Source organism: Danio rerio, chromosome 23 (genome assembly GCF_049306965.1).
Source record: "Danio rerio strain Tuebingen ecotype United States chromosome 23, GRCz12tu, whole genome shotgun sequence".
Classification (NCBI taxonomy): Eukaryota; Metazoa; Chordata; class Actinopteri; order Cypriniformes; family Danionidae; genus Danio; species Danio rerio.
In genome coordinates this window covers 11987833-12012500 of record NC_133198.1, presented here as the reverse complement: position 1 = coordinate 12012500, position 24668 = coordinate 11987833, and the positions used below count along the sequence as shown (strand labels likewise).

At 36.0% G+C, this 24668-nt stretch overlaps 1 protein-coding gene across 35 annotated transcripts in view; it reads left to right on the top strand.

Moving 5' to 3' along the window:
- si:dkey-178k16.1 overlaps positions 1–24668 on the top strand; it is a 151186-nt gene that overhangs the window by 119217 nt on the left and 7301 nt on the right. For 4 of the 35 annotated variants that reach the window (XR_012399015.1, XR_012399016.1, XM_073939870.1 and 1 more), the window contains exons 8-15: positions 5989–6076; positions 8900–9052; positions 10105–10202; positions 12345–12520; positions 17877–18073; positions 20408–20560; positions 21196–22413; positions 24179–24568. Coding sequence is in view for 31 of the 35 variants with exons in the window: in XM_073939870.1 (XP_073795971.1) it covers positions 5989–6076; positions 8900–9052; positions 10105–10202; positions 12345–12520; positions 17877–18073; positions 20408–20560; positions 21196–22413; positions 24179–24568 (2473 nt within the window). In the remaining 4 variants the exon portion in view is untranslated. Of the gene's footprint in view, positions 1–5988; positions 6077–8899; positions 9053–10104; positions 10203–12344; positions 12521–17876; positions 18074–18549; positions 18589–19769; positions 19806–20407; positions 20561–21195; positions 22414–23550; positions 23602–24178; positions 24569–24668 lie in introns of all 35 variants that reach the window. The other 31 variants (XR_012399018.1, XM_073939878.1, XM_073939876.1 and 28 more) reach the window with 20 other exon arrangements.

Genomic DNA, 24668 nt, shown 5'->3' with positions numbered 1-24668 from the left:
CTCACATGATATGCTAATTAATTTAATTAAACCCAATTAATCACATTAATCAGTGTTTGCTGAGTCCCACGCATGATGATACTGTGAATACATTACATTAGTATAAGAGACAATTAAAGCGTTGAAAATACTGAAGTTAAAAGGAATGATGCTTGTTTTAAAAGTTTTTAGTTATTTTGGTCATGTGATAGAATACTCATAGAATAGTTAATAGTATAGTAAAACACACAAACACACACACATTATTATTATAATTTTTTTACATACTGTACATTATTGTTGCACCTTTAATCCTAGTCAGTCTGAAATACTCTGGTTGAGTTTTGGTTTCTACAAAGCTCCTCATTCTGAAAAGATCAGATTGGCCAGCTGGCCCAGCATGTTGGATGAACACAACAGTGAGTCAGAAATGTAATGACCATTACCATAGTTGTGTCATTCAGCTTCCAAGACATCAAAAGCTATTATAAAAAACAGCAAATAACATTGTTGCTGTTACCATATTAGTTCAAGCTCATTCAGTGGCATAGCAGACGGGAATGCAGGGCGAAGTTGAGATTGTTCATTTAGATAATTTTCTTGAATGACAATTAACATTCATTAATCAATTATTAATCAAACTGATAGTTCGATTTGATTTAATAAACAATAAAAATACTATAATTTATTAGGTCACATGCATAAAATGTTTCACTTTTAAAAAAATGGAATGCTTGAAGATTTTGCTGCTATTCTAAACTAATAATCAAATACAGAAAGCAGTTGAAGGACAGCATGTTTAAATCACTTATTTACTCCATTATAACTAATCTGACTTCATTAAAGTTGTATCATCATTAATAAAGAGAACCTCAATATCTTGAAGCAGGCAAAGTCGTTTATTTAATTGCGATTAAATATTCAGACAGTGGCGACGCAGTGGCACAGTAGGTAGTGCTGTCTCCTCACAGCAAGAAGGTTGCTGGTTCGAGTCTTGGCTCAGTTGGCATTTCTGTGTGGAGTTTGCATGTTCTCCCTGTGTTTGCGTGTGTTTCCTCCGGGTGCTCCGGTTTCCCTCACAGTCCAAAGACATGTGTGGTACAGGTGAATGGGTAGGCTAAATTGTCCGTAGTGTATAAGTGTGTGTGGATGTTTCCCAGAGATGGGTTGCGGTTGAAAGGGCTTCCGCTGCGTAAAAATGTGCTGGATAAGTTGGCGGTTGATTCCGCTGTGGCGACCCCGGATTAATAAAGGGACTAAGCTGACAAAAAAATTAATGAATGAATGTATACAGACAGTAGAATGAATCAAACTAATATACTGTATAAAGAGACTTGGCTGTAAAATATGAACTGCTGTGTAATAAAGACAGTGAAAATGCCTTTGTTGGAATGTGAGGCTACGCACATGATTTAAAAATACAATAATCCAATTTGTAAGTGAAAACATGATTCATAAACACAAATTTAATTTGTAAATTAAAAACACGATTTGAAAATACACAAATCCAATTAATTTGGTGAAAATTTTTATGATTTTTACTGATAAAATAGTGTTTGCAAATTTACAAACTGGATTTTGTAAATGTGAATTGTGCTGTGCATGTATAGTGCATCCGGAAAATATTCATAGCATTTTACTTTTTCCACATTTGTTTATGTTACAGCCTTATTCCAAAGTGGATTAAATTAATTTATTTCCACAAAATTCTACACACAATACCCCATAAACAATAGATTTTTAGGTTTTTTATTTTTAATACATTTGCAACAATAAAAAAAAAAAAAAAAATTTCACATTGTCATTGTGGGGTATTGTGTGTAGAATAAGAACAAGATTTCAGTTCCCTTTGGTTCAATTATATCATGTCACTTGACAACATAGAGCCAGGACAGACTTTCCAAATATACTATACTTAGCACTAAAAACCAGCGGTTGTATAGATGGCAGTTTCAGACATTGTGAACCCATTTTTAGAAAAATAAATAAATAAAGGCTTTTTTATTTGCTCAGGGAATAGATTAGGAGGGTAAGGAATATAATTATTTCAGTTAGAAATAGTGAATGAGAATATTTGTAGAGAGGTAGACTTGTAAGAGCATGTGGAGGTTGTAGTATGCAGAGCCTGTGGCTGTTTTGTAGCAAACATCAAAGCTTTGAACCTGATGTGAACTGCAAGCGGTAGCCAGTGCAGGGAGATGAAGAGAAGTGTGACGTGTTTTATAAATTGTTTGAAGACCATCATCACGATGAATGACCAGCTAACAGAGTGTTGCAGAAAGCAAGTACCTAGAAAATTACAATTAGTTGCCTGCATTAGTTGTGTAGAAAAGATCGCCAAGTTGAGTTGTAGATGATGAACTTTCATCGATCTGTGTCTGTGTCTAAAATATGTGTCACCATGGGATCAGGGAAAAAAAGAATCTATTTAACAAAGGTAAACAAAGGGTTTCTGAATTTTTTTCAGTGATGTTGTCTAAATAGAAAATAGTATTGGACCAAGGTCTGATCTCTCGGGAACCCCATTAGTTAGTTTTAGATTAGTTTTTAATATATCACCCCTTCAGACAAGGGTTAGGATCAAAGTCCTTTTAAGGCAAACCATTTCACTCGGCGGCCATCTTTGAAATGCCTCTCAGGTGTGTTCGGGCACTTTTTAAAACATTAAGTTCATCAAAATGGTTTACCAAGCTTTCGATTACATTATTTGAAATCACCAATAAAATTAAACATAATCCGTCTCATAAGTTTTGTTTCTAAACGTCTGAATCAAACAAAATTGGCATACTTTTAGGTTGCCCAAGCTAATCCGCATGTGCACTTGAAAGAAATGAAATCACAACACCAACCTGATTTATGGCCATTCTACACATAATCATCCTCTGAATAATGATTGTCTGGTTGCGCTGGTCTTCTGATATAATCCACAACTTGGTCTTGATGGCAAATCACCTCCAAAAATGACAGCAACTCAGTGTTTGTGGGCGTTTGAGTAGTTGCTTTCATGTGATGTGCGTTTGACAGGACGGACTGTACCTTGCGTTCATTTCACACAGATTACAAAATCAAACGACTTTTGTTTCAAGTGCAGTTGCTTCATTTGAAAGCACAGATTTCAAGCTTTATGTGGATGTTTCTTACTTCTGTAAACAAGTATTCGCTGAGATTCAAGTGTGTTTGTTGACCACCTACCTGTTGTAAAAGCATGTCTGGACTCGCAGGAGAAACATCAGTCTATAGCGATCGCTGATTGGCTACTGTACTAGTATGTGAGGTTTCACTCTCCCTATTGACCGTTACACTTTTCCCCATTTAAAACTATACGAGTGACATGTCTTGTGTATTTATAGTCTTTATTTGGCTTTATAGAAAAAGACAATCTTTGTATAGATATTGCTTACAAAATAAATTGTTAAAAAGATGGACTATTTCGACTTGAACATCATGATTTTGCCAAGTACGATGGGATCCTGGATTAACATCTATGTTGATCCTGGAACATTATTTTTGTTCGAAAATGTAATCCATATCTACTCCCTACTCCTAAACCCAACCGTAACTGTAAATGATTCCCAGAATTAGAGAGGAATAATAGTTGGATAACAATCATGTGGAAGTTTACTTAACGTAAACGGTAAACATATTCCTTAATTCTGATTGGCTGATTGGAATGTTGTTCCTGAATCAACATACACTCTCAAAAATAAAGGTACAAGAGCTATCACTGGGGTGGTACCTTTTCAAAAGGAACAAATTTGTCCCTAAAAGGTCGATATTAATACCTCAAGGGTACATATTAGTACCTAAACAGTACAAAAGAGTCCCTCTTAAATTTTTAGGTAGTAATATATACCTTTGAGGTACCAATATGGACCTTTAAGTACAAATGTGTACTCTTTGAAAATGTAGCACCCCAGTGACAGCTTGCGTACCCTTATTTCTCAGAGCGTAGATGTTAGTCCAGAAAGATGTCCTGCTTTGTAAAATCAGGTTGGTGATTTAAACATACTGCAGAAAATAATAATAATAAAAAATAAAAATAATAAAATATTGCCCAGACAAGACAGCTTTGTACCACTGATGTCAATTGGAACCAGAGTCTCTACACTAGTAATAATAAAATTCTTTTAATACTCTAGAAAAAAAAAAAAACATCTTTAAAAAAAAGAGCTGTAATTTGACACATTTATACAAAGAAGGTCATCCATCTACCACGGGATAATCAAAATGTTTCCCAAAATGTCCCATAGCTGAATATTAAAACTAATTCAACACAAATAGTAGCTAGCACAGTGTTTATAACGGATTTTATGTAAACTGGGTGTGGGGGACATGATTGTCCATAGATAGTGAGCACTGTTGATTCACTTTAATTTCCAGAAGGCCAAACCATGTTGTTTGTGCATTTGCATCAAAAATACACATAATCTCCACACTGACTACGTTTACATGAACACCAATAATATGATTATAATGCGATTAAGACAATACTCTGATTAAGAGTCGACCATGTAAACAGCGATTTTTGATTCATTTAATCAGATTAAAGTCGTAATCGAACTAAAGAGAAATCGAATTTAGACATGTGGAATATGCAGATTTTAGTCGCATTATAAGTGCATTATAGACATGTAAACACCTTAATCGAATTATTACCCTCATGTAGGGATTTTTGCAGCGTTTTGCGATAGGATAGTCCACACACACACACACACACACACACACACACACACACACACACACACACACACACACGGTTGTTTGACACACTTTGCACCTACCGAGTCAGTGCAGACCACAGACACCTGCCTCATGAAATGCGGAGCTTTTTTTTCTTCCATTCAGCATGCGGTATGAACTTCCATTAAAGCAACTCTTCCAGCCGTTCATAGTTGCATCCAATATCTTGTTTTTTACGGGGCATGCCCGAATGAAAGTGAAAGTGCGAAACCGCAGTTAAAGTTGAAAAACTAATAATGAAACACCTGAAATGATATGAAACTTCTGATAAAATGCGGATAGTGCGGTGATGCAATGACGTTTATCTAAGTATGTGCTATAACATGTAAAACGCGATCATGAAAGAAACATTCAAAAACCAACGCCTGTAAACGCCTGAATCTTATTATTGTCTTAATTTGATTAAAGCATATAATTCAATTACTGATGTCAATGTAAACATAGTCTATTGTTATATTTATTTCAGATGATTACACACAAAAAAAAAGTTCCTGTGAAGTCCTCTAAAAGGTCCTGTGAAGTGCTTTAATAAGTGCATTTTTATTAGATGTTTAAAGTAATCTCAACCGAAACACGAAGAGAGGGACATAGTGTAGCTCCTCCTCCTTTTTTAAAACAGCCACTAGCGTTTTGTTTTATCACAGCTCTGTCAGCGAGAGTGAAGCGTCTTGAAGGAGGCGAGGCATGTCAGATACTAGGGAGCAAATGATTGGTCAAGATTTCATGAGAAACTGAAGTATGAGGTGACATGAATAAAACCGTTGATCTACATAGGCGGAAGTGACAAACTACAAGCTTTACATGTTTATATCAGTTTTATATCTTCTAAACACGAATTTAGTCACTGTTTTGAAGCACATTAGCCTATAGATATTTTAAAAACTAGGATGATGTTGACACCTTTATTATACTGTTTTATATATTCACCATTTTCAGATAATAAAAAAAACTTTTAAAAAAGTTAGTAAGTCTGATATATTTAAACTCATTTAAAAATATAAAAATACTAAATATAAATGACTCTGAAGGTAAGAAAATTACTTATTTAATTACAGATCAAGGGACATGATTAAATACCCTTTTTTGTCACTTAATAATAAAGAACATACACTGCATGATAAATCACACTAACATTAAATTGGCAGCTGTAGTAATGACTGATACTGTTTGCAAGCAGCATAAGCAATCACATATTCAGCTGTGAATGACACATTTTTAAATTAGCCACTCTTGAATTATGATTTGCTCAAAATAATGATGTGTTCTCAGGGGTATGAGTCCTGCAGAGGCTGAAATCAACTTCCTGGAGAATGCCAAGAAACTCTCCATGTATGGCGTTGATCTCCATCATGCTAAGGTATGACGCTGCGAGTTTTGCTTTGAAGTTTGCTAGAAATGCCATGTGTCTTATTTCAGTCTGAACCCACGAGGAAACTTAAAGGTGCAGTAGGTGATTGTTTCTGAAATCAGAAACATTTTTTGTTTTGCTGGTTGAAAGCCTCTTCACATTCCAATAGTGTTGATTAAAGTTAATGATCTAAAGATGTATAAGAAAGATATATAAGATATATAAGAAAGTCTCTTCACATTCCAATAGCATAGATTAAAGTTAATGATCTAAAGATCATATATATATATGCATTTTTAAATTTTGGGTAAGGCATAAAACTAAAAAATCCCATCCCATTTATAAATTAATTATTCACATAATTATCATAAGTAGCCCAAACTGTCTGTCAGCAAATGTAGATTTGCACCACTGCGCATCTCTTTACGCAGATCTGCTGCGTGTTTACAGTTGCGGTAAAATCAAGGGCTAAATAAAAACTTTTTAAAATCCTGAATGAATATTGGAGTTAGTTTTGCACGCTGGAGGAATGACGAGACCATGGATGAAGTATTTATTTTAGACAGGTAATGTTCTGTTTTAAAACTGTTTTAGTCATGCAAAGCTTATGTAGAGTTTGTTGTTATGAATGGACTATATGCACAGAAGTGTTGTTCAGCCACTGAAATCTTCCAGTGAAAGTTTGTTGGGACTGTTTTATTAATTTTTATGAGGGACTTTTTACAGCATTGATAATGTAGATTTTTATTTTGTTTAACAACAAAACATCAGTAAATAACCCTATTTCACCTAGCCTGCTTTACTGAGGTGAAGTTGGTTTTATATTTTTCGTAACCTGTGACGTGCTCCCTATATTGTTTATCATGCTCTGAATATTTGGTCTGAAATAGCATGTAAGTATGGCTTAGTAATAAGTGTAATTCCTGCACCCTGCCGGCCAACTACTAAACACATTTCGAGCAGGTAAATGACTTAAACAAGTGGGTCTGCTGTAATTTTTAAGGTGCAAACATTCACGTTTCAGGAGGCGTGGCTCTGGACGGCAGGGGAGAGACTGTGTTTCAAAGATATTTTGCTAAATGTTTAGCATTTTGGCAGATCACCTACTGCACCTTTAACTATTTCACATTTTGTCAGTGTACAAACTCATATGAGTTCAGTTGTACGAAAATGTACGATTTTAAAAAGTAGGTTTGGCACCAAACCCTACACCTAAACCCAACTGTCATTGGGGGGTAAGAAAATCTGGTCACACTTTACAATAAGGTTCATTAGTTAATGTTAATTAATGCATTAACTAACATGAACAAACAATGAACAATACATTTACTACTGTATTTGTTTATGTTAGTTAACGTTAGTTAATGAAAAAACAGTAGTTCATTGTTAGTTCATGTAAACTCATGGTGCATTAACTAATGTTAACAAGCATGGACTTGGATGTTAATAATGCATTAGTAAATGTTCAATTATGATTAATAAATGCTGTACGTGTGTTGTTCATGATTAGTTCATGTTAGTAAATGCATTAACTAATGAACCTTATTGTAAAGTGTTACTGAAAATCTTACTAAATTGTATGAATTAGATTGTACAGATTCATACGAATTAGCCACTTAATTGAAAAAAGTTACGAACTGCCGTGAGATTGTGTTGCTTATTTTTATTCAAAGGCCATATTTAAATTGAATGCATAAGAATTTGGCAGCTGCTAACTATCATTTTAGAAATACAAAACCCAAGTATAATTTTAATAAAGATTTTTTTTTTTATTTTCATGATGAATAAAGTATCACATTCACCCAAAATATATAGTTTTTTTTTGTACTTAATAAAATTTAAATTTTGTTCATATTTTACAGTATGTGCTTCACTCACTGCAAATTGAATTCTGGTGTGGTCTGAATGAAATCTGAATACAACCACATAAACAAATCTAAACTGACCAAAACTGAAAAGTGAAAAGATGAGACCATAAAACAGACAATGTAAGTTTTTTTTCTGACAAAGGAACTGTTTCTCAGTACAGAAATAGCATTTGTATTACAGACATATCATCCAAGAGCCCATTTTCTCACTGAAGCTAAGCAAGGCCAAGCCTGGCCAGTACCAGGTTGGGAGACCACATGTTAAAACTAGGTTGCTTTTGGAAGTGGTGTTAGTAAGGCCAGCATGAGGTGCTCAATGTGGTCTGTGTGATCTCAAATGCCCTTGAGACGTTAAACCGAGGTCCTGACTCTCTGTGGCCATTAAAAATGGCCTCCTAATCCTCCCATCCACCAAATTGGCTGTATCACTGTTTCTCCACTTCCCCTATAGCTGGTGCGTGGTGAGTGCACTGGTGACATTGTCATGTGGCTGGCATCACATCATCCAAGTGGATGATGCACACTGGTGGTGGTGTGGAGAGACCCCCTCACGACTGTGAAGAGCTTTGGGTGTATGGCCATACACAATAAAATGCCCTATATAAATACTCATTACTTATTATTTCTACTACCAAGTAACATATAAATGTGCATTAAAATAACTTTGACTTTTTCGAAAGCCTTTTTTGCAAGTTAGAAGATATTTATGTCAAAAAAGTATTTCTACTGGCTGATGAAGGCAGATAAACCTATTTATTTTACATGATGGTGTTCATTTGCATTCCATTATCTGGACATAAGATTGTTTTCCCTGCGGTCCATGACCCCATTAGAACAGGCTTGTCATCCATTGTTTTTCATCTTAGGATAAAATCTTAAAAATCATCTGTTATTTGGATACAGTCTGAAACTGAAATGTGACTTAAAGTAAGCATCTGGATTGGTTTGTTTGTATGTTTCAAAGGACTCTGAAGGTATCGACATCATGCTGGGGGTTTGTGCCAGTGGCCTTTTGATCTACAGAGACAGGCTGCGCATCAACCGATTCGCCTGGCCCAAGATCCTCAAAATATCATACAAGAGAAGCAACTTTTACATCAAAATCCGACCTGGAGAGGTAGAGAAAAAGGTCTTTTGAGATTTTCCAGGTTTTTCCTTGTTAGATTCCACTTTTAGATACATGTTCAAGAATGAGCAAGATAAGGATGTCATTTAGAGACTAATGCTGTAGGCGAGAAAAATGGGCGGATAATCTGCATGATATGGTTTTATTAGGAACGAATAGAACATTTTTCCTAGCATTTGAAATCACTATTGAGGCTTTCAAATTACCCTGTGCTCTGAAGACTGATGTGGGTGTTCTCCTACCGCTTTGCACAAAAAGAAATGAAATATTTTTAAGCACTTTTCTAATTACGCCACTTTAAAAAATGTCTTTAATTATGTTTCAACAAACACTAGTTATATTGTTTGAAGTTCTGCTCTTTAGCGTTTGCTAGCTTGCTGAATGTGGAATGGGTGAGGGTTTTAAAACATTAGGCTGAGCTGTGAAATTTTTTTGCCTAGTGGGCAGAGAGAGAGAGAGAGAGAGAAAGAGAGAGAAGCAGAAAATAAGTCGAGATGGGGTTAGACAATTAAATTCTGAAAGAGGGGGAAAAAAGGCAAAATAAGTTGCAGAGGTCTTTATTAGGTGTTAAGGATTCTGCAGTATGCATTTATGGGGCTATTTTCTGTGATGTTTCTCTCACAATAGAATCCTCGTCTTTGTGTATCACAAAAAAGCATGGCATTTCTTTGACTCTCTCGGTTATTTTTGAGGGTCAGTTATGAATTCTTGACAATATCTCAATGCCTTTATTTATGACTCTTCACTTTTCAACATCTTATCAACACAGGCTCCCTTCTGTGGACCTTGAGCTTTTAGATATTAATATTTGCTCTTATTCTTATGCAGTTTCTCTGCAGCATTCTTTTGAAATTCTGCTTTCGTTCTGTTTGGATAAATCAAGGCATCCAGAATTGTGCCCTGTCGGTTGATTTGAGCTTTAGCAGCACACAGATTTTACACCTTGTCAAATCTCCTGTCAAGTAACACGTTACCACTTTGCTTTCCCTTCACACCCCCCCACTTCCTCCCCATCACATGCCCACACTCCCCTGCACTCCCAGTACGAGCAGTTTGAGAGCACCATTGGCTTCAAGCTGCCCAACCACCGTGCCTCTAAGCGCTTGTGGAAGGTCTGCATTGAACACCACACATTTTTCAGGTAGGAGCTTACTGTCCTGCAACCACTGCCACAACACTGTGCACTTTTATTAATTTTTTTACATTTAAGAAAGCATCTTGTTTTGTACCTTCACTGACATAGTTGGAATCTTCACTTGCATTCTGTATTAGCTGGTACCATTGTGTTTGAACACTTTAAGGTTTTGGTCTGGATTTGGAGTTTGGTTATTTAAATTTCCTTGAGATAAACTAATAAAACTTGGCATGGGAAAGATACATTATAAATGAATTATTATATAAAAAATATCTGGATGAACAAAGAGCTAAAAGTAGAATTGACATGGTATTGCTTTTCTATGCTGCAGGCAACTGCTGGACTCAAAGAATCTGAAGAATGATGCTTGTTTTCAGTTTTGCTTTTAGACAGTTTTGATTTGTTTTTGATGTATTTTGTTAAAGTGATAGTTCACACCCATAAATGAAAAGTCTTTCAAAATTCACACACTCTCCTTATGTACCAAACCAGTTTTTTTTTTTTTTTTTTTTTTTTTTTTGACCAACACAAAACAATTGATTTCCATAGCACAGGATTTCTTACAATTGATGTCAGTGGTTTTAAACCTTTGAGTGAAAATACAAAGTGAATATACACTACTAAAAAACAAAATGTCTAAATACACTAACAAGACAAAAGTCTTGTCGCCTATCCAAGTCATATGAATAACAAATAATAACTTGACTTCTAGTTGATCATTTGGTATCAGAAGTAGCTTATATGAAAGGCAAAGACCTCTAGATTATGCTTATTTTGCCAAAATAAAATATGATCATGCCTACTATAAGCTTGGAAGACTGCATCTATACATCTCTTCAATGACTCAAATAACTCAATAAAGTCATCTAGAATGGCAAAGAAAGCATTCTTATAGGACTCTCAGAATTCATCAGGATTCTTTGGATTCATCTTCAATGCCTCCTCCTTAATCTTATCACAGATATGCTCAATAATGTTCATGTCTGGTGACTGGGCTAGCCAATCCTGAAGCACCTTGACCTTCTTTGTTTTCAGAAACTTTGATGTGAAGGCTGAAGTATGATAAGGAGTGCTATCCAGCTAAATAATTCGCCTTCTCCTGTGGTTTGTAATGTTATGGCCAACACAAATGTCTTGATACCTCAGGCTGTTGATGTTGCCATCAACTCTGCAGATCACTCGCATGCCCCCATACTAAATGTAACCCCAAACCATGATTTTTCCTTTACTAAATTAAACTGATTTCTTTGAGAATCTTGGGTTCATGTGGGTTTCAGTAGGTCTTAGGCAGAATTTGTGATAACTGGGATGCAGTTCAACAGATGATTTATCAGAAAAGTCTACCTTCTTCTACTTTTTTAAATGATCCACTAGAAGTCAAGTTATTATCTGTTGGTCTTACAACTGGGATCAACAACAAGACTTTTGTCAGGTAGTGTATTGCAGTCACACAGAAATTTAACTACAGATATATCAATATTTTTTTTTTCCCCAAATGTCTCCACTTTTAGAATAACCTCTTTGATTTTTTTTTATTTCACAGGACAAAAACAGATGTATATGGATTAATATAAACATAATTTGCTCTTTTCTTTTTTTCCATCTCATTAAAATTGATGACTTGATTCTTAGAGTAACAGATTTTGGTCTGGATCTGGGCCTACTCTTAATCATAGGGGGATGTAGAGTTGGTTTGGGGTATTAAGAGATTGAGTACTGGTTTTGATTCCAACTTCTTTCATTGATGCCAATAAAAATATCTTACAGATTGGACTCTGACTCAGACTCTGACTGGCCTGGTCCCAAATGGCACAGTTCACATGTATTTGTTTGTCCTGTGGACTTACAATAGCTGCTGTGTGTGCATATCTGTCCGCAACACCATAGGGTGTCCCATTCATCAACTTGACTTCCAGAAGGGTGTTTGCAAGGAACCTCTTTGTGGTCGTTGTGCACCCTCCATGTGCAATTCTGCCAAGACCACAACCCTTCACAGCATACTTCTATAAGCAGTCGTCAAAAAAAAAACATTATTTCACTGCAGACTAAGAGGAAGATAAGATGAGGGTTTAGAGTGCTATTTGAGACAAGCCCATTTTGACATGATACATACTTAAACTCAACATTATTTCTGTTTTTCTCCCATAGGTTGGTCTCTCCTGAGCCTCCCCCAAAAGGTTTTCTTGTGATTGGCTCAAAGTTCCGCTATAGTGGACGAACCCAAGCCCAGAGCCGACAGGCTAGTGCTTTGATTGACAGGCCAGCTCCTCAATTTGAACGATCCATTAGTAGAAGGTACCTGTTGTCCCGCAGCATAGACGGAGGTAAGTTTTCTCTAATAACATGTCTATATCAAAATATAATAATTTACCAAAATCATGTACTAGTACAAATTTTGATCTATTTTAATTATGTAGTGGTAAAGGATTTACCTCAGAATGCATTTGCCATTTCAATGCTTTCACATTCTACCAATGATATTTAGTTTAATACTATTTAATACAAACTTTCCAAAATAAGCACCATTTGACGGAAAGCACTGAACTAAAACACACATTAATTGCAGAAAATTTTAAGACTTGATTTACCTCCATTTTGATTTGATAACTATAAAAGCTGCATGATGAACTTATGTGTAAATAAAATCTAGTGTTTCAATTAAAAAATAACATGGAGAATCAACAAAAGAACATTATTTCCAGTGCCTAAATTTGATATGTCCAAGATCCCAGATTTGTGGTGTTGAGGTGCAGTTACATATACCATTGCTCACAGAAATTTCACAACCATTAAATTTACATTTCAATTAAATTTTAATATTAAAAAAGTTTATTTATAAATTAATTTAGAGAGGATCGCATGCTTATGATTGATCATAGCTGGACCCACATTAACTTATACAGTACATGATCCCCAATCAGATGATTCCTAAGTCACTATACATAACCATAGTCTTCATACAACAGTCATCTTGGTCTTGAACAATCCACCGTCCTACCCTATTCCTCCCCCTTTTTTCCTAGTTTGGGCAGCATGGTGACCCAGTGGTTAGCACTGTTGCCACACGGAAACAAAAAAAAAAAAATCACTAATTCCAGTGCTTGCCAGGCCGGTTGGCGTTTCTGTGGAGAGTTTGCATGTTCTCCCCATATTTACGGGGGTTTCCCCTGGGTTCCCTGATTTCATCCCACCGTCCAAAGAAATGCATCATAAGTAAACTGCATTTCGTTGCTTTGTACTTGTACATGTGTTATGACAATAAAGTTGAATCTAATCTAATCTAATCTAATCTAAAAGTAAACTGACTAAACCAAATTGGCACGATAGTCAAGTTCCTTGCCAATAGTATTTTTCCTCGTAAAGCAATTCATTATCAACCACAAATAAGCGGGGGAGTTATTGTGGTTTATCTGAGCTCAATCTCTCCTTTCACCCTGCAACAAGTGGGAGCCCACCCACATCATGCCAAACTAGCCAAATCGATCATCAGCTAAGTGTGAACTCTTGAATGTCTAGCTGTTTCAACTGGATTACTGTAGGTGCGACTGGGAGTTTCATGTGACAACACAAAAAAAAATCTCCATGTACTGTAGGTTTATCTTGTCAGGCTTACAGATGTTAGGGGACTATTGAGAATTGACAATAGATGTTTAATCTTTTTAAAAATTTGTCCAACGTTGTGCTTTTTTGACATCTTTTGGATGCAAAGTATATTTTTCAGGTCATTTAGTTCAGTTTAGTGTAACAGGGGAGGAATGTGTATCTGCAAATAAAATGTTTACCCTGATTGGGATGATTGCTCGACCTTAGGTGTGTCAAAATCTGTTCCTGAGATATATTCAGCTGCAGGCCCGCAGAACCACACACATTTCAGGCGCACACACAATGTAGCACACACAATCTAGGCAAACCATGAATGAATAATGAAAGATTAGTCTTTTATTATTTTTTTTTTCTTGTTTAATGACTACTAACTGCCTTGGAGCATTATCACCACCTACTGAATTTCACAAATATGGCATTCAAGAGTGTTGACTGTTTAGGGTTTCCTATTTCAGTCATTATTTCATTATTGTAACAATCATTTTAACATCTGTGCAGTTTTGAAACTCAAATAATGTACATAAAATAATTAGTTAAACACTTTATTCACATATTCACATACACAAAGAAAACATAACAGACTGTCTTATAGTAGGATTAATTGTAATGAGCTAGTTCAGAATCTTAATCTTGTCATTGTTAAAATCGTTTTGTAGTAAAATAAACAAAAAAAAAAAAAAACAAACGATAATGTGTGACATTAAAATGAATTACTATAGTTAATAATTAATTTAAAATTATATAGTTCATACCTGTCAACATTGGTATGTAAAAATAAGGGATATGCCCACCATAATAAGGGATTCCCCCGACCCCCTTAAAAAAATCCCCATTTACTAAATATGCTAAGTTAGAGCTGTTTCATTGTAAATAAACAGTTACATGGTCAGTAATATGTTTTATTATTATTATTATTATTTACAAAATAAAAAATAAATAGTATACATAAGCAGCAAATATATTAGCAAACAGTTCAGCTTATTAAAACGAATAGCTATTGTAATAAAATAGAATCAAATCGCATTAGCCGTATCTTCACTGTATAACATACACATTCTGATTAAAGAGCAACGAATGAATGATTTATTTAGATTTTTTGTTTGATTACATTAAATAATAGGTGTCACTTTAAAAATGCACACATCTAACATTGAAATGAAAGCATTCGACTGCTTTCCTGTTTATGCTCATTTAGGACAAAATTACTTGTATTTGAAAAAAAAAAAAACTCACTAAGATCAACATCTTTAGATATTAATATTATTAATTATGTGTATATGTCTTTTTAAACACGCACCTAAATCCCACAGTTTTGCTCCGTTTCAAATCATGAGTACAGAATCCGTTTTGGGAAACAGTGTCTATTTATCAATATGGAGCGCGTCAGCTGACAGTCATGCACCTCTATATGACTGTTTTGAGGATTGCATATGAATGGGAGACGACACTTGTAATGAAAAGGAAGGGAATCGCGCCGTTTTTATGTTTATTTCTAAGTGTTTTCATGCCTAAATAAAGAGAAAGCACAGAACAGACTCAAATTTAAGAGCAAGGGGTTATATGTATTTCCCTTTGAGGTTCGGCGGTATGGGTTGCGTATAGGGAGGCTCGGCTCTTTAATGTTTATTTGACACCCTTCAGAGATCGTGATTAATCGCGATTAATCGTATTTAAAATACTGAAACTTGTAATTTTGGCTATTCAAATGTAAAACTAATGTTAACGCAAGACAAAAACTATTTACATTCAAAATATAATTTATTACAAAAAACAATCAATGCCAATAAAAAAACATTGATTTCCATGTTGGATTCTAAGTGGACTGCAAAAAAATGCCAAAATACAGGCAGATGTATACAGATATGGAAAATGGAAAATTATAATAATAAACTATTGAATACAAACAGTTGCACTCATTGTAAAGTTGTATTTCTGTGAGTTGAGAACATTAATTATAAAGTAGAAACAATTTTGCCTAATCCTCCTTTACATTCATCCAGTTGCGAAGACTAGGAGTATCCCGCAAATGCACAGAGACTCCCGGATGCCCGCAAATGAATGATAATCTCTCGCAAACCCGTCGTTATATACATTGCACACCCCTCTCCACAGCATCCCTCCTAGCTCTTCAGGTATGTCGCGCGCAAGTCACCCCCCACCGTCCTTCAGGTACGTCTCGCGCGCACACACCCCTTCTCAGATACGTCTCTCACTCCACCCCTGACACCCCTCAACGAGCCTGACACAGACACAAAGACAGACACACAACGCGCTGGAGCGACTCCTTTCAGCTTGATCGCGTTCATCAAATTTGCTTAAACTAAGCATTCTAAAGTATTACTGTATTTCACATGGATTCTGACACAACAACGCGAAGCATATGCTTTCGTTGTGTTTAATGAGGAAACACGATAAACTTGGAGGGCTCATGCTGAAAGGCAGAGTAATGCCCTGTCTTTGACAGCTCGCGACTTCACCAGAGACTTTCTGAGTACATTTACATCAGACACCAATACTCGACTTTAATATGATTATGATTAATATAATATGATTATACTCTTATTAAAAGTCTACCATGTAGCCTAAGCAGCGATTTTATTACCTTAAAGGAACACCGAGTCACGAAATGTGGAGGATTTTCTTTCTGTTCGCCATGCGGTATCAACTTACAACAGAAGTCGAAAGTTAAAAATGAAACACCCGAAATTGCTTGAAACTCTGGAGAACCTGTGATGCAACTAATTGTTTTATACTGAAACTTGCCTTAAAAAAGTGTTTCCTTGGTCTTATCCACATTTCTTGCATGTTGAACACACGTCCACCAAAACAGGAAGTAAAAAAAAAAACCCTGCAACTACGTTAATTGCGGAAAAATTTTTAACACGTTTATTATTTAAAATTAATCGCATGCGTTAACGCACTAATTTTGACAGTGCTAATTGCTATATTTGTTGCAACTATAATTACCACAAATTACCAGTACCCTTTTGTTTAAAAACACCATATAACAACATAAAAACAATATATTACTTACTATAAATTGCTACAGTACTTAATGTGGGAAATCATTAATAAAAAAGTTTGTACAAATTTAAGCAAATAAAATGCTATTAAATTGATGGAGTAAAAGATTAATTTAGTGTTAGACATTTATTAAATGTACCATTTCAATTTGGTGATATTATTGGTCCATGAACATTTCCTGCTTGTTATCAAACTATTTGTAACTATTTGTCAATCATAACTTAATGTTAAAAAAGCTCTCATAACGTTTTTTAAAAACACGTGGCTCTTTTTGGATTCTCAGAAGCTATAAAAATTAAAAAGGTAAAAAAGGAAATACGTTGGGACCATTGTTTTTGTTTACACGCCTTAAAATGGTCTATACATATTTGCTATTATTTCCTTCACTATAATGAATGCATTTTATTTAAAATAATTCTGTCCAATTTAAATTGTTGATATATCTCTGAAAATGCGTTAGCAATGCCTTCAAAGGAGTATCTGCTATTGACTCTATCAGATAATAATGAATGATCATCTATGATGACTGATAGAAAACTGTTTAGTCTATTATATTAAATGGCAATCGGAAACAATGTTCCCCATTCGCACGTCTCTATCGCCATATTTGTGAAATAGTATACACTATTGATTATTGAGCTATTTATTGGCTATATATATATATATTTATATATATATATATATATATATATATATATATATATATATATATATATATATATATATATATATATATATATATATATATATATAAATATATATATATAAATTGATGACGTTGTCAGAGAATATCTTAATAACATTAACATTCGTTGTAAAATGTGTGTGGTTCTGCAGGTCTGGATATTATTGCCTGAAGTGTCAAAGCCCTGCAAAGTTTAGTGCTAACCCTGCTTAACCACCCTTACCTGTAGGTTTCAAACAGCCTTGAAGGACTCAATTTAGTTTGATCAGGTCTGTTTAATTAAAGCTGAACTGTGCAGAGCTTTGGCCCTCCAGGAACAGAGTTTGACATCTGTGCTCTACATGGTTGCTGCTTTTCATTTTTTTTAGAGTCTGCTTTAGGGGACACCATGGACCGACTCTCTCAGCACACTTCCAGTGAGCCTGTGCCTAGTCTTCCTAGAGATGAGCTGGACCAGGACTACCTAGAGCCCAGTCTAGATCAGGACCTGGACCAAGATCATGAACAAGAAGAAGAACAGCGACTAGAGAGTGACTCCACTCCCTCTAAAACGGTGGAGCTCAAGGTTCTGTGCCCACAGTGGTGTTTAATGTCTTCATTTAGTTGTGTTTTTCCTTTTCTTATAATTTTTGAAGGTATTCCGTGGGAAACAAGCCATTTTAATTTATATGAAGTTCATAATGTATTGGTGGAAATTGTGTAAATGTTCTTCCTAGCATATTTAAACTACTAGACCCACTGACATTATTTAATTAACACCTCCCTTGCCGTCTTCTAATTAATACCGTCTCATACTCCAAGACCTTTTCCTACTTTTGCTTTTCTTTTCTGCCTCTGACTAAATTTCAAAAATATTTCTACGTCTGCTTGTTTTGTTAACATGTCTTTTGAATTTAACTTTTCAACCTCTTTGCAAACCTCCCCTCCTCTCCAATTGCTAATTTCCTCAGTCTAATTCAGATTCTGCACTTTTCCCCGTGCTTCTAACGCTTCACTGCTGTCCTCTAACTATCGCTTCTCTTTTCATCTTCTCGCGGACAGAGGGAGGAGGCAGGTTCTCCTGTAGACTCTAAGACAGAGGTATTTTTAGTGTGACTTATCTGTGTCTAATTGTCTGTCTGTCATTGTCTCAGTTGCACTCTAAATCTGCATACACACTGCTAGCATGGCTTTAGAGTGCAAAAAATAGCAGTGTGATATGCTGTAAGCCACAAGGCAGATCATGTAGTTTTTCAGCCTTTGTGACTCTTCTTGAGATTCAAATGACACTATTGTTTGAAGCGAGATAAGGCCATCTTGGGATAATGGTTATTTGTTAACTATTTAAAAGAAAAATGTTAATTATCTTCATTTGTTTTGTTCTAGACTAAAAATCAATAAGAAATCACTGCCATTTTTGTATTTTTAAAATACATTTTCCTGTTCATATTGTGTGTGATTGATTAGTGCATATTATTGCAAAACAATGTTTGTAATTTTATGTAAAATTGAATAACTTCATCCACTTCTGAAGTTAAGGGAAACTAAAACAGCCAAGTACTCACATATTTTTAACATTTATTTTACTGAAAATTGTATTTATTTAGTTTTAGATAACATAATAAAATTAACATTAAAACAATAAAGGATAGACAAATATATACGAAGTAATAGGTCATGCCCTATATTTCTTTTTTAATAAATATCAGTTTCATTCTGAAATATGACACAAAATTAAAGTTAAACTCCTGCCATTTTGTTTTAACTTTTAAAATATGTTGGGTCTCAATCACTAGCATGCATACATCAATGACAATAATTAGATGTTTTCGGTAAACGGGACGATTTGTCTCATCTTACCACGTAATTAGTTGATTTGTGCTGTAGAGGTTTTGTAGTGATTAGGGATGTCATTGGTGTAATGTTTACATTGCTAAAAAACTATTTCCAGTACATGCCAGTCTGCACCTCATAAGACCTGTATGAATAAGAGACAGCTCAAGAGATTTGTGTCACTGAACTTGATACAGTATGCCATGATCCTCAATGTTTATGTGGCTATTAAAACTTTTAAAACAGTGTATCCTAGGCAGTGACACAAACTTTCACTCTTTGTACTTCCATGGCTAACATCAGCGTCTGTATGACAGTTCCTCTCTCTGTTTGGCTGCCTGCTTTATAAATTCACCCATGCTCTGCCTCTCTGTCTCCACTACCACACTTTGCCTCCGTTCCTCGGCTTGCACCACCATACCCTTCCCCTCACCACCCCTTTATCCCAGTTGGACCAGGACTTGACCCCACGTCCTAAACAGGAGGTACTGTTTCTCATCAACTGCCTGAGCCGTCACTCTCTGTGTTTTAGTTTCTCTCTCGTTTTTTTTAATTGTCTTCTAGTTGAAGTAACTTGACCCAAGATGGCAGTCCATCTGACATCTGTTATCTACACCAGCATGTTTCATGTTTTATGTGCAGCTTTGTTTTGTTGATAAAAATATGTAGTGATTCTTTATGGCATAAAGAAGAGTGTGCAAACTGGATCTGGATATGTTTAATTTACTAAAATCTGCATTACAGTGTTTACACAGTATTTCAAAGTGTTAGACTTAGTTAGGTAAAGAGGAATAATGTGCAATGCAAACTAATCAAACAGATCACTTGATACACTTTAGTGGCATTTGATGTTGGCTTATTGAAGTTTTTAATCATTTCAACATGCAATTCTAACTTTGGGACTAATTCTGGTAAAAGAATAGAACTCAACCAATGATTCTCAAGGGCATATGTTTGCATTCATGTACTTATTATGTACCACAGTTAGATAACATTTGTAAACAGCTGTGAAGGTCACCGGACAGCTTTCACTTAAGTAATTCACTTGAGGTAAGTGGTTCTACCGATTGACTTGTTTGTTTTATAGCAGTTCCTGGATAAACCAGAGGATGTGTTGCAGAAACATCAAGCCAGCATCAATGAGCTGAAAAGAGCGCTGAGGGAGCCCAACAGCAAACTGGTCCACAGAGAAAAACGTCTCTCTGGAGCCTCATCTGGTAGCACTCCGGAGAAAAAATCTGTGAGTAATTGGTACCAGCAAGGGGAAGTATTTTGTGGTGACTTCAAAAACCCAAAAACAGATGCTATGTGATTAGTTTATTTCGGTCTGATACTGTTTTAAGATTCGCAACGAGGATTATTCAGATTTGTGTCAGCACCAGTCTCAGATTTAGTGTGCCAAATGCTTGATTTGTTATTCATGCCCTCTTTTTTATGTGACTAATCTCTCTTTAAGTGGATGCTGTTGAACCATTTCATGTCATGCCTCTGGGTCAAGAGCTAGCAGCAGTTTGAACTTTAATAGAATCTGTATGAAGTGGTTTATTTGAACACAGCATGAATGCATTTTCCTTAATTAGTGTTATAAAGACAATGATATTGCTTGATAATAAAAGCAAATGGCATTTTAAGTACTTAAGTACATTACTGTCTCTCTTTTTTATTTACCTTCAAAACATCCATACAACATTTTACATAAAATTCAACTTGAGATCATTCTTTACCTTCACAGGTCATTAAGATCTTATTTTGCATCATTAGATTTTTCAGATTCATATTGCAAATATAGGCATTATGTCAGTTATATAAGTAACCATAGAGGGTGTGTTGGCACTGACAGGCCATTGAAATTGTATTCACTCTATTGATATATAGGCCTCAGAGGAGTCCCTATTGATTGAGAAGCAAGATGGTTGTCAAAGAGACCTGCCCCTCAGTAAAAAAGACGAAAAGAGCAGGAGTCCTAGAGTAGCTTCATTAGCCACTGGATTCAACAGAGAGACAGATGACAGAGTGAGAGAAAAAAACATCATCAGTGTAGCAAAAAGGACCTCAACAGAAAACATCCTATCACCAGAGAAGCCCCTGAGAAATCGTGCCAAAAGCCCAGCTTTAAGGTACAACCATTTCCAAGGAATCAATTCTTTGGATGAGAAAGCTTATGATAATGGACACTCACATGACAGACCTTTGTCAGAGAATGTCATTCATACAAATGGATGTGATACATATGCAACAGAAAGACTTTGGGGTGACAAAAAGTACATGGGGGTAACCAACATAGAACATGAGACCACAAATCAAGACTTGGCAAGGTACGTAGAGAGGAGCTTTGGAGAGGCTTCTCCAAATGCAGCTATGGACAAATATATGAGAGATCGATATAATGAAAGCAGATGTGAGAGACAATCCTATGAAAAAGAACCAGAGAACACCAGAGCTACATTACTGAAACAAACATCCAAGGCAGATCCTAAGGGCAAAGGCTCAACAATCCAGAGACACGATTCGACTGCAAGTGACACATCACAATCTGAGTTAAAGCGAATTGTCCCATTGAAGCCTGAGAGGTCGAAGAAGTTGAAAGACAGAAAAGGAGCAAAGCTGCAAGGACAACCAAGTGAGAGAAGTATTTCAGGATCATTTGATGAAAGTGAAGGCATCAATTCTAAGGAAGATCAAGTAGTTTTTGAGAATGCCCTGGACACCTTGTCACAGTCCAAAAATTCTGCAACTTTAGAAAGCATTGGAACTTTTGCCAAACAAGACTGGGCAAGTAATTATCACAATTGGGAAACCAGAGAATATATCCGTCAGTCTGTCCAAGACAGGCCCCAATTAAGGGATCTCAAGAACAACATAGACCACAGACTAAGCATTGAACAAGATCAGTTCCTTTTTGACGATCCACTCTTTATGTTTGACTTTCCCACCAATTCAACGTTTCCAGCCTTTGACCAGATTGCCCCTTTATACCCACCTGTAAAATCCCAGAGAGCAAGAGAAACACGTACCAAACCAATCACCAAAAGTGATTCTGGCAACAGTCTTCACAAGAGCTCCGCCATGGAATCTTCCAAGAGGAAATCAGTGGTAACAACTGCTTGATAATCTGCTTGTCACTCACAGGAACTAAAGCATCGCATGAAACGGCACATCCATATCTATAGTTTTGCATAATGCACATGCCAGTAAAACATAAGCAACCTGTTTCTGAGGAGAGATTAAAGTTAGTTTTTTTTTTTTATCTAATCTTAGCATTGACTAATAGTGTGACTTTAATATAACTGCTGTCTGATTGGATGAGGACGTGCCACTTCCTTTTCCTCTCCTTCCTCTGCACAGCTCAACATCTGCTTGCGCATTTGAGATACACTTAGGATCTTCCACATAATCTCCATTGCTTAAGCTTCAGGCTTCTGTTACACTAACTTTCCACTTGACGTGCGGTCCTTCCTTCCAACATTCTTTCTCTGGTTCCTTCTTACCAGGCATGTAGGGAATGGTTGTTGCAAGGAATCATTAGGCCTGTGCACCATACTGTTATGCTTAAATGCCATTTTTGCAAACAAAAATCTGCAAGACGTTCAAAAATGGCCATGGTATTGTTCATGAGAAGGGCTCTGAAAGTTGATTTAACAAGGAATGGTTTTAGCTTACTATTTACAGGATAAAATACCCATCTTCATTCATAAGGATTCTGAATTTATTGTTTGACTTGGAAAAAATATAAATTATTTATTTTGCAACAAACTACAGGGAACCTTGAGGGATGCGAAAGCCCACTGAGCTACGATATTTATACCTGTAGATAACTGCTGTTGTCAAATCAAATACTTTTTTTATTTTACACATTGAAAGAAATTAATTAAAACAAGCTTAAAAAACTATTCTGACAGCAAAACCACCCTTGTAAAACTTCTCTTAGGATATTAGTGATGTCAAATATAAATATAATTAGTGTCAATGATTATATGGCTCTTTTGTGGTAAACAATTGCACCCAGCTCTAATATAGTTTTACTAAAAATAGTTGTGGTGCATTATGCTGTATGCTGTAGTTCGCACTGTTTAGGACTTCTCATTTATATCTGTGTCAGTCAGTATATTTGGTCCTTTATATATGTCTGGTTGTTGGTTCAGGGCCTAGTCTTGGCTCCTTCCCTGTTATCTCAAATTTCAGTGCACTAACTTTGCATTGCTCTTCCTATTATTTCATCTCACATTTCAGGAGCCCCTTTCCACTCCAGCAATTCATGCGGAGCCTCAGGAGGAAGCCCAGGTGCCTCATTTTTCCACTCATCTCAGTCACTGCTACCTTCTTGCTAACCAAAAGCTTTGGCATTGACATTTTCGTAAACATAGGCATTTTTACAATTTACCTTTTGCTTTCATCATCACAGCATGACATTAATTGCATGATCCAATTCGTCCTACAAATGTCATTTAACGAATCCATCTCATGCACTGATTCCTTGGCACACTTGAATTTACATGCAGGCGTAAAAAAAAAAAAAGCTATAAACTCCTGTGGATGCTATGGATAAATAATATATGATCTACAACATGCAGTATTCTACACTAGGATAAAAAAAAAAATCTATCAGCTTAAAATTGTCTCAGTTTTTTTCCTCAGAGACACGTAACTTTTGACATTTTAGTAAGTCTTTTGAGTTGAACTAACCCCTGCATCCCTACTAGACCTGTTAACCATCAGTCACCACAATGTGTCTCATTCTTGTCTTGTGAAGAAGATGTAACATCCATTTATTGCCTTGTTTTACCTGTTTGTCAGTCAACATATGCTCTTGTAGCACAGCTGGTTCCTTGCACCAAGATCTCTATTTCTTCTTCTTCAGAGAGAGCCCTGGGAGAGACGCTTGGGATCGGTTTCAGAAGATGACCCTGACCCAGACACTCTGTACCTAAAGGAGACCCACCTGGGAATTGAGCGAAAATGCTCAAGCATCACTGTTAGCTCAACGTCCAGTCTGGAAGCTGAGGTGGACTTCACTGTGCTCATGGACTTCCAAACTGGTATGGAGGAATTTTCTAGAGGCATGACTGAGCTTGGAGAGAAAGACTACTCGCCTGATTTTGGCCTCTCAGACCGTCCCACACATCCAGCCTTTATACTGGGAGCAGATCCCATCTACCTTCCTGAGGAAAGACATGTAGAAGTACAGAGGCCCGTAGAGAAACCAAAGCCTGTTGTAGAACCGAAGCCACCGGAGGAACGTAAACCGGAGGTAGACAAGTATAATAGTGCTTTCAGCAAAGTAACTGACTCTTCCAATCACTGGTCACAATAAATGTGTTGATGAATGCAATCACGTCCCATTTTTCTCG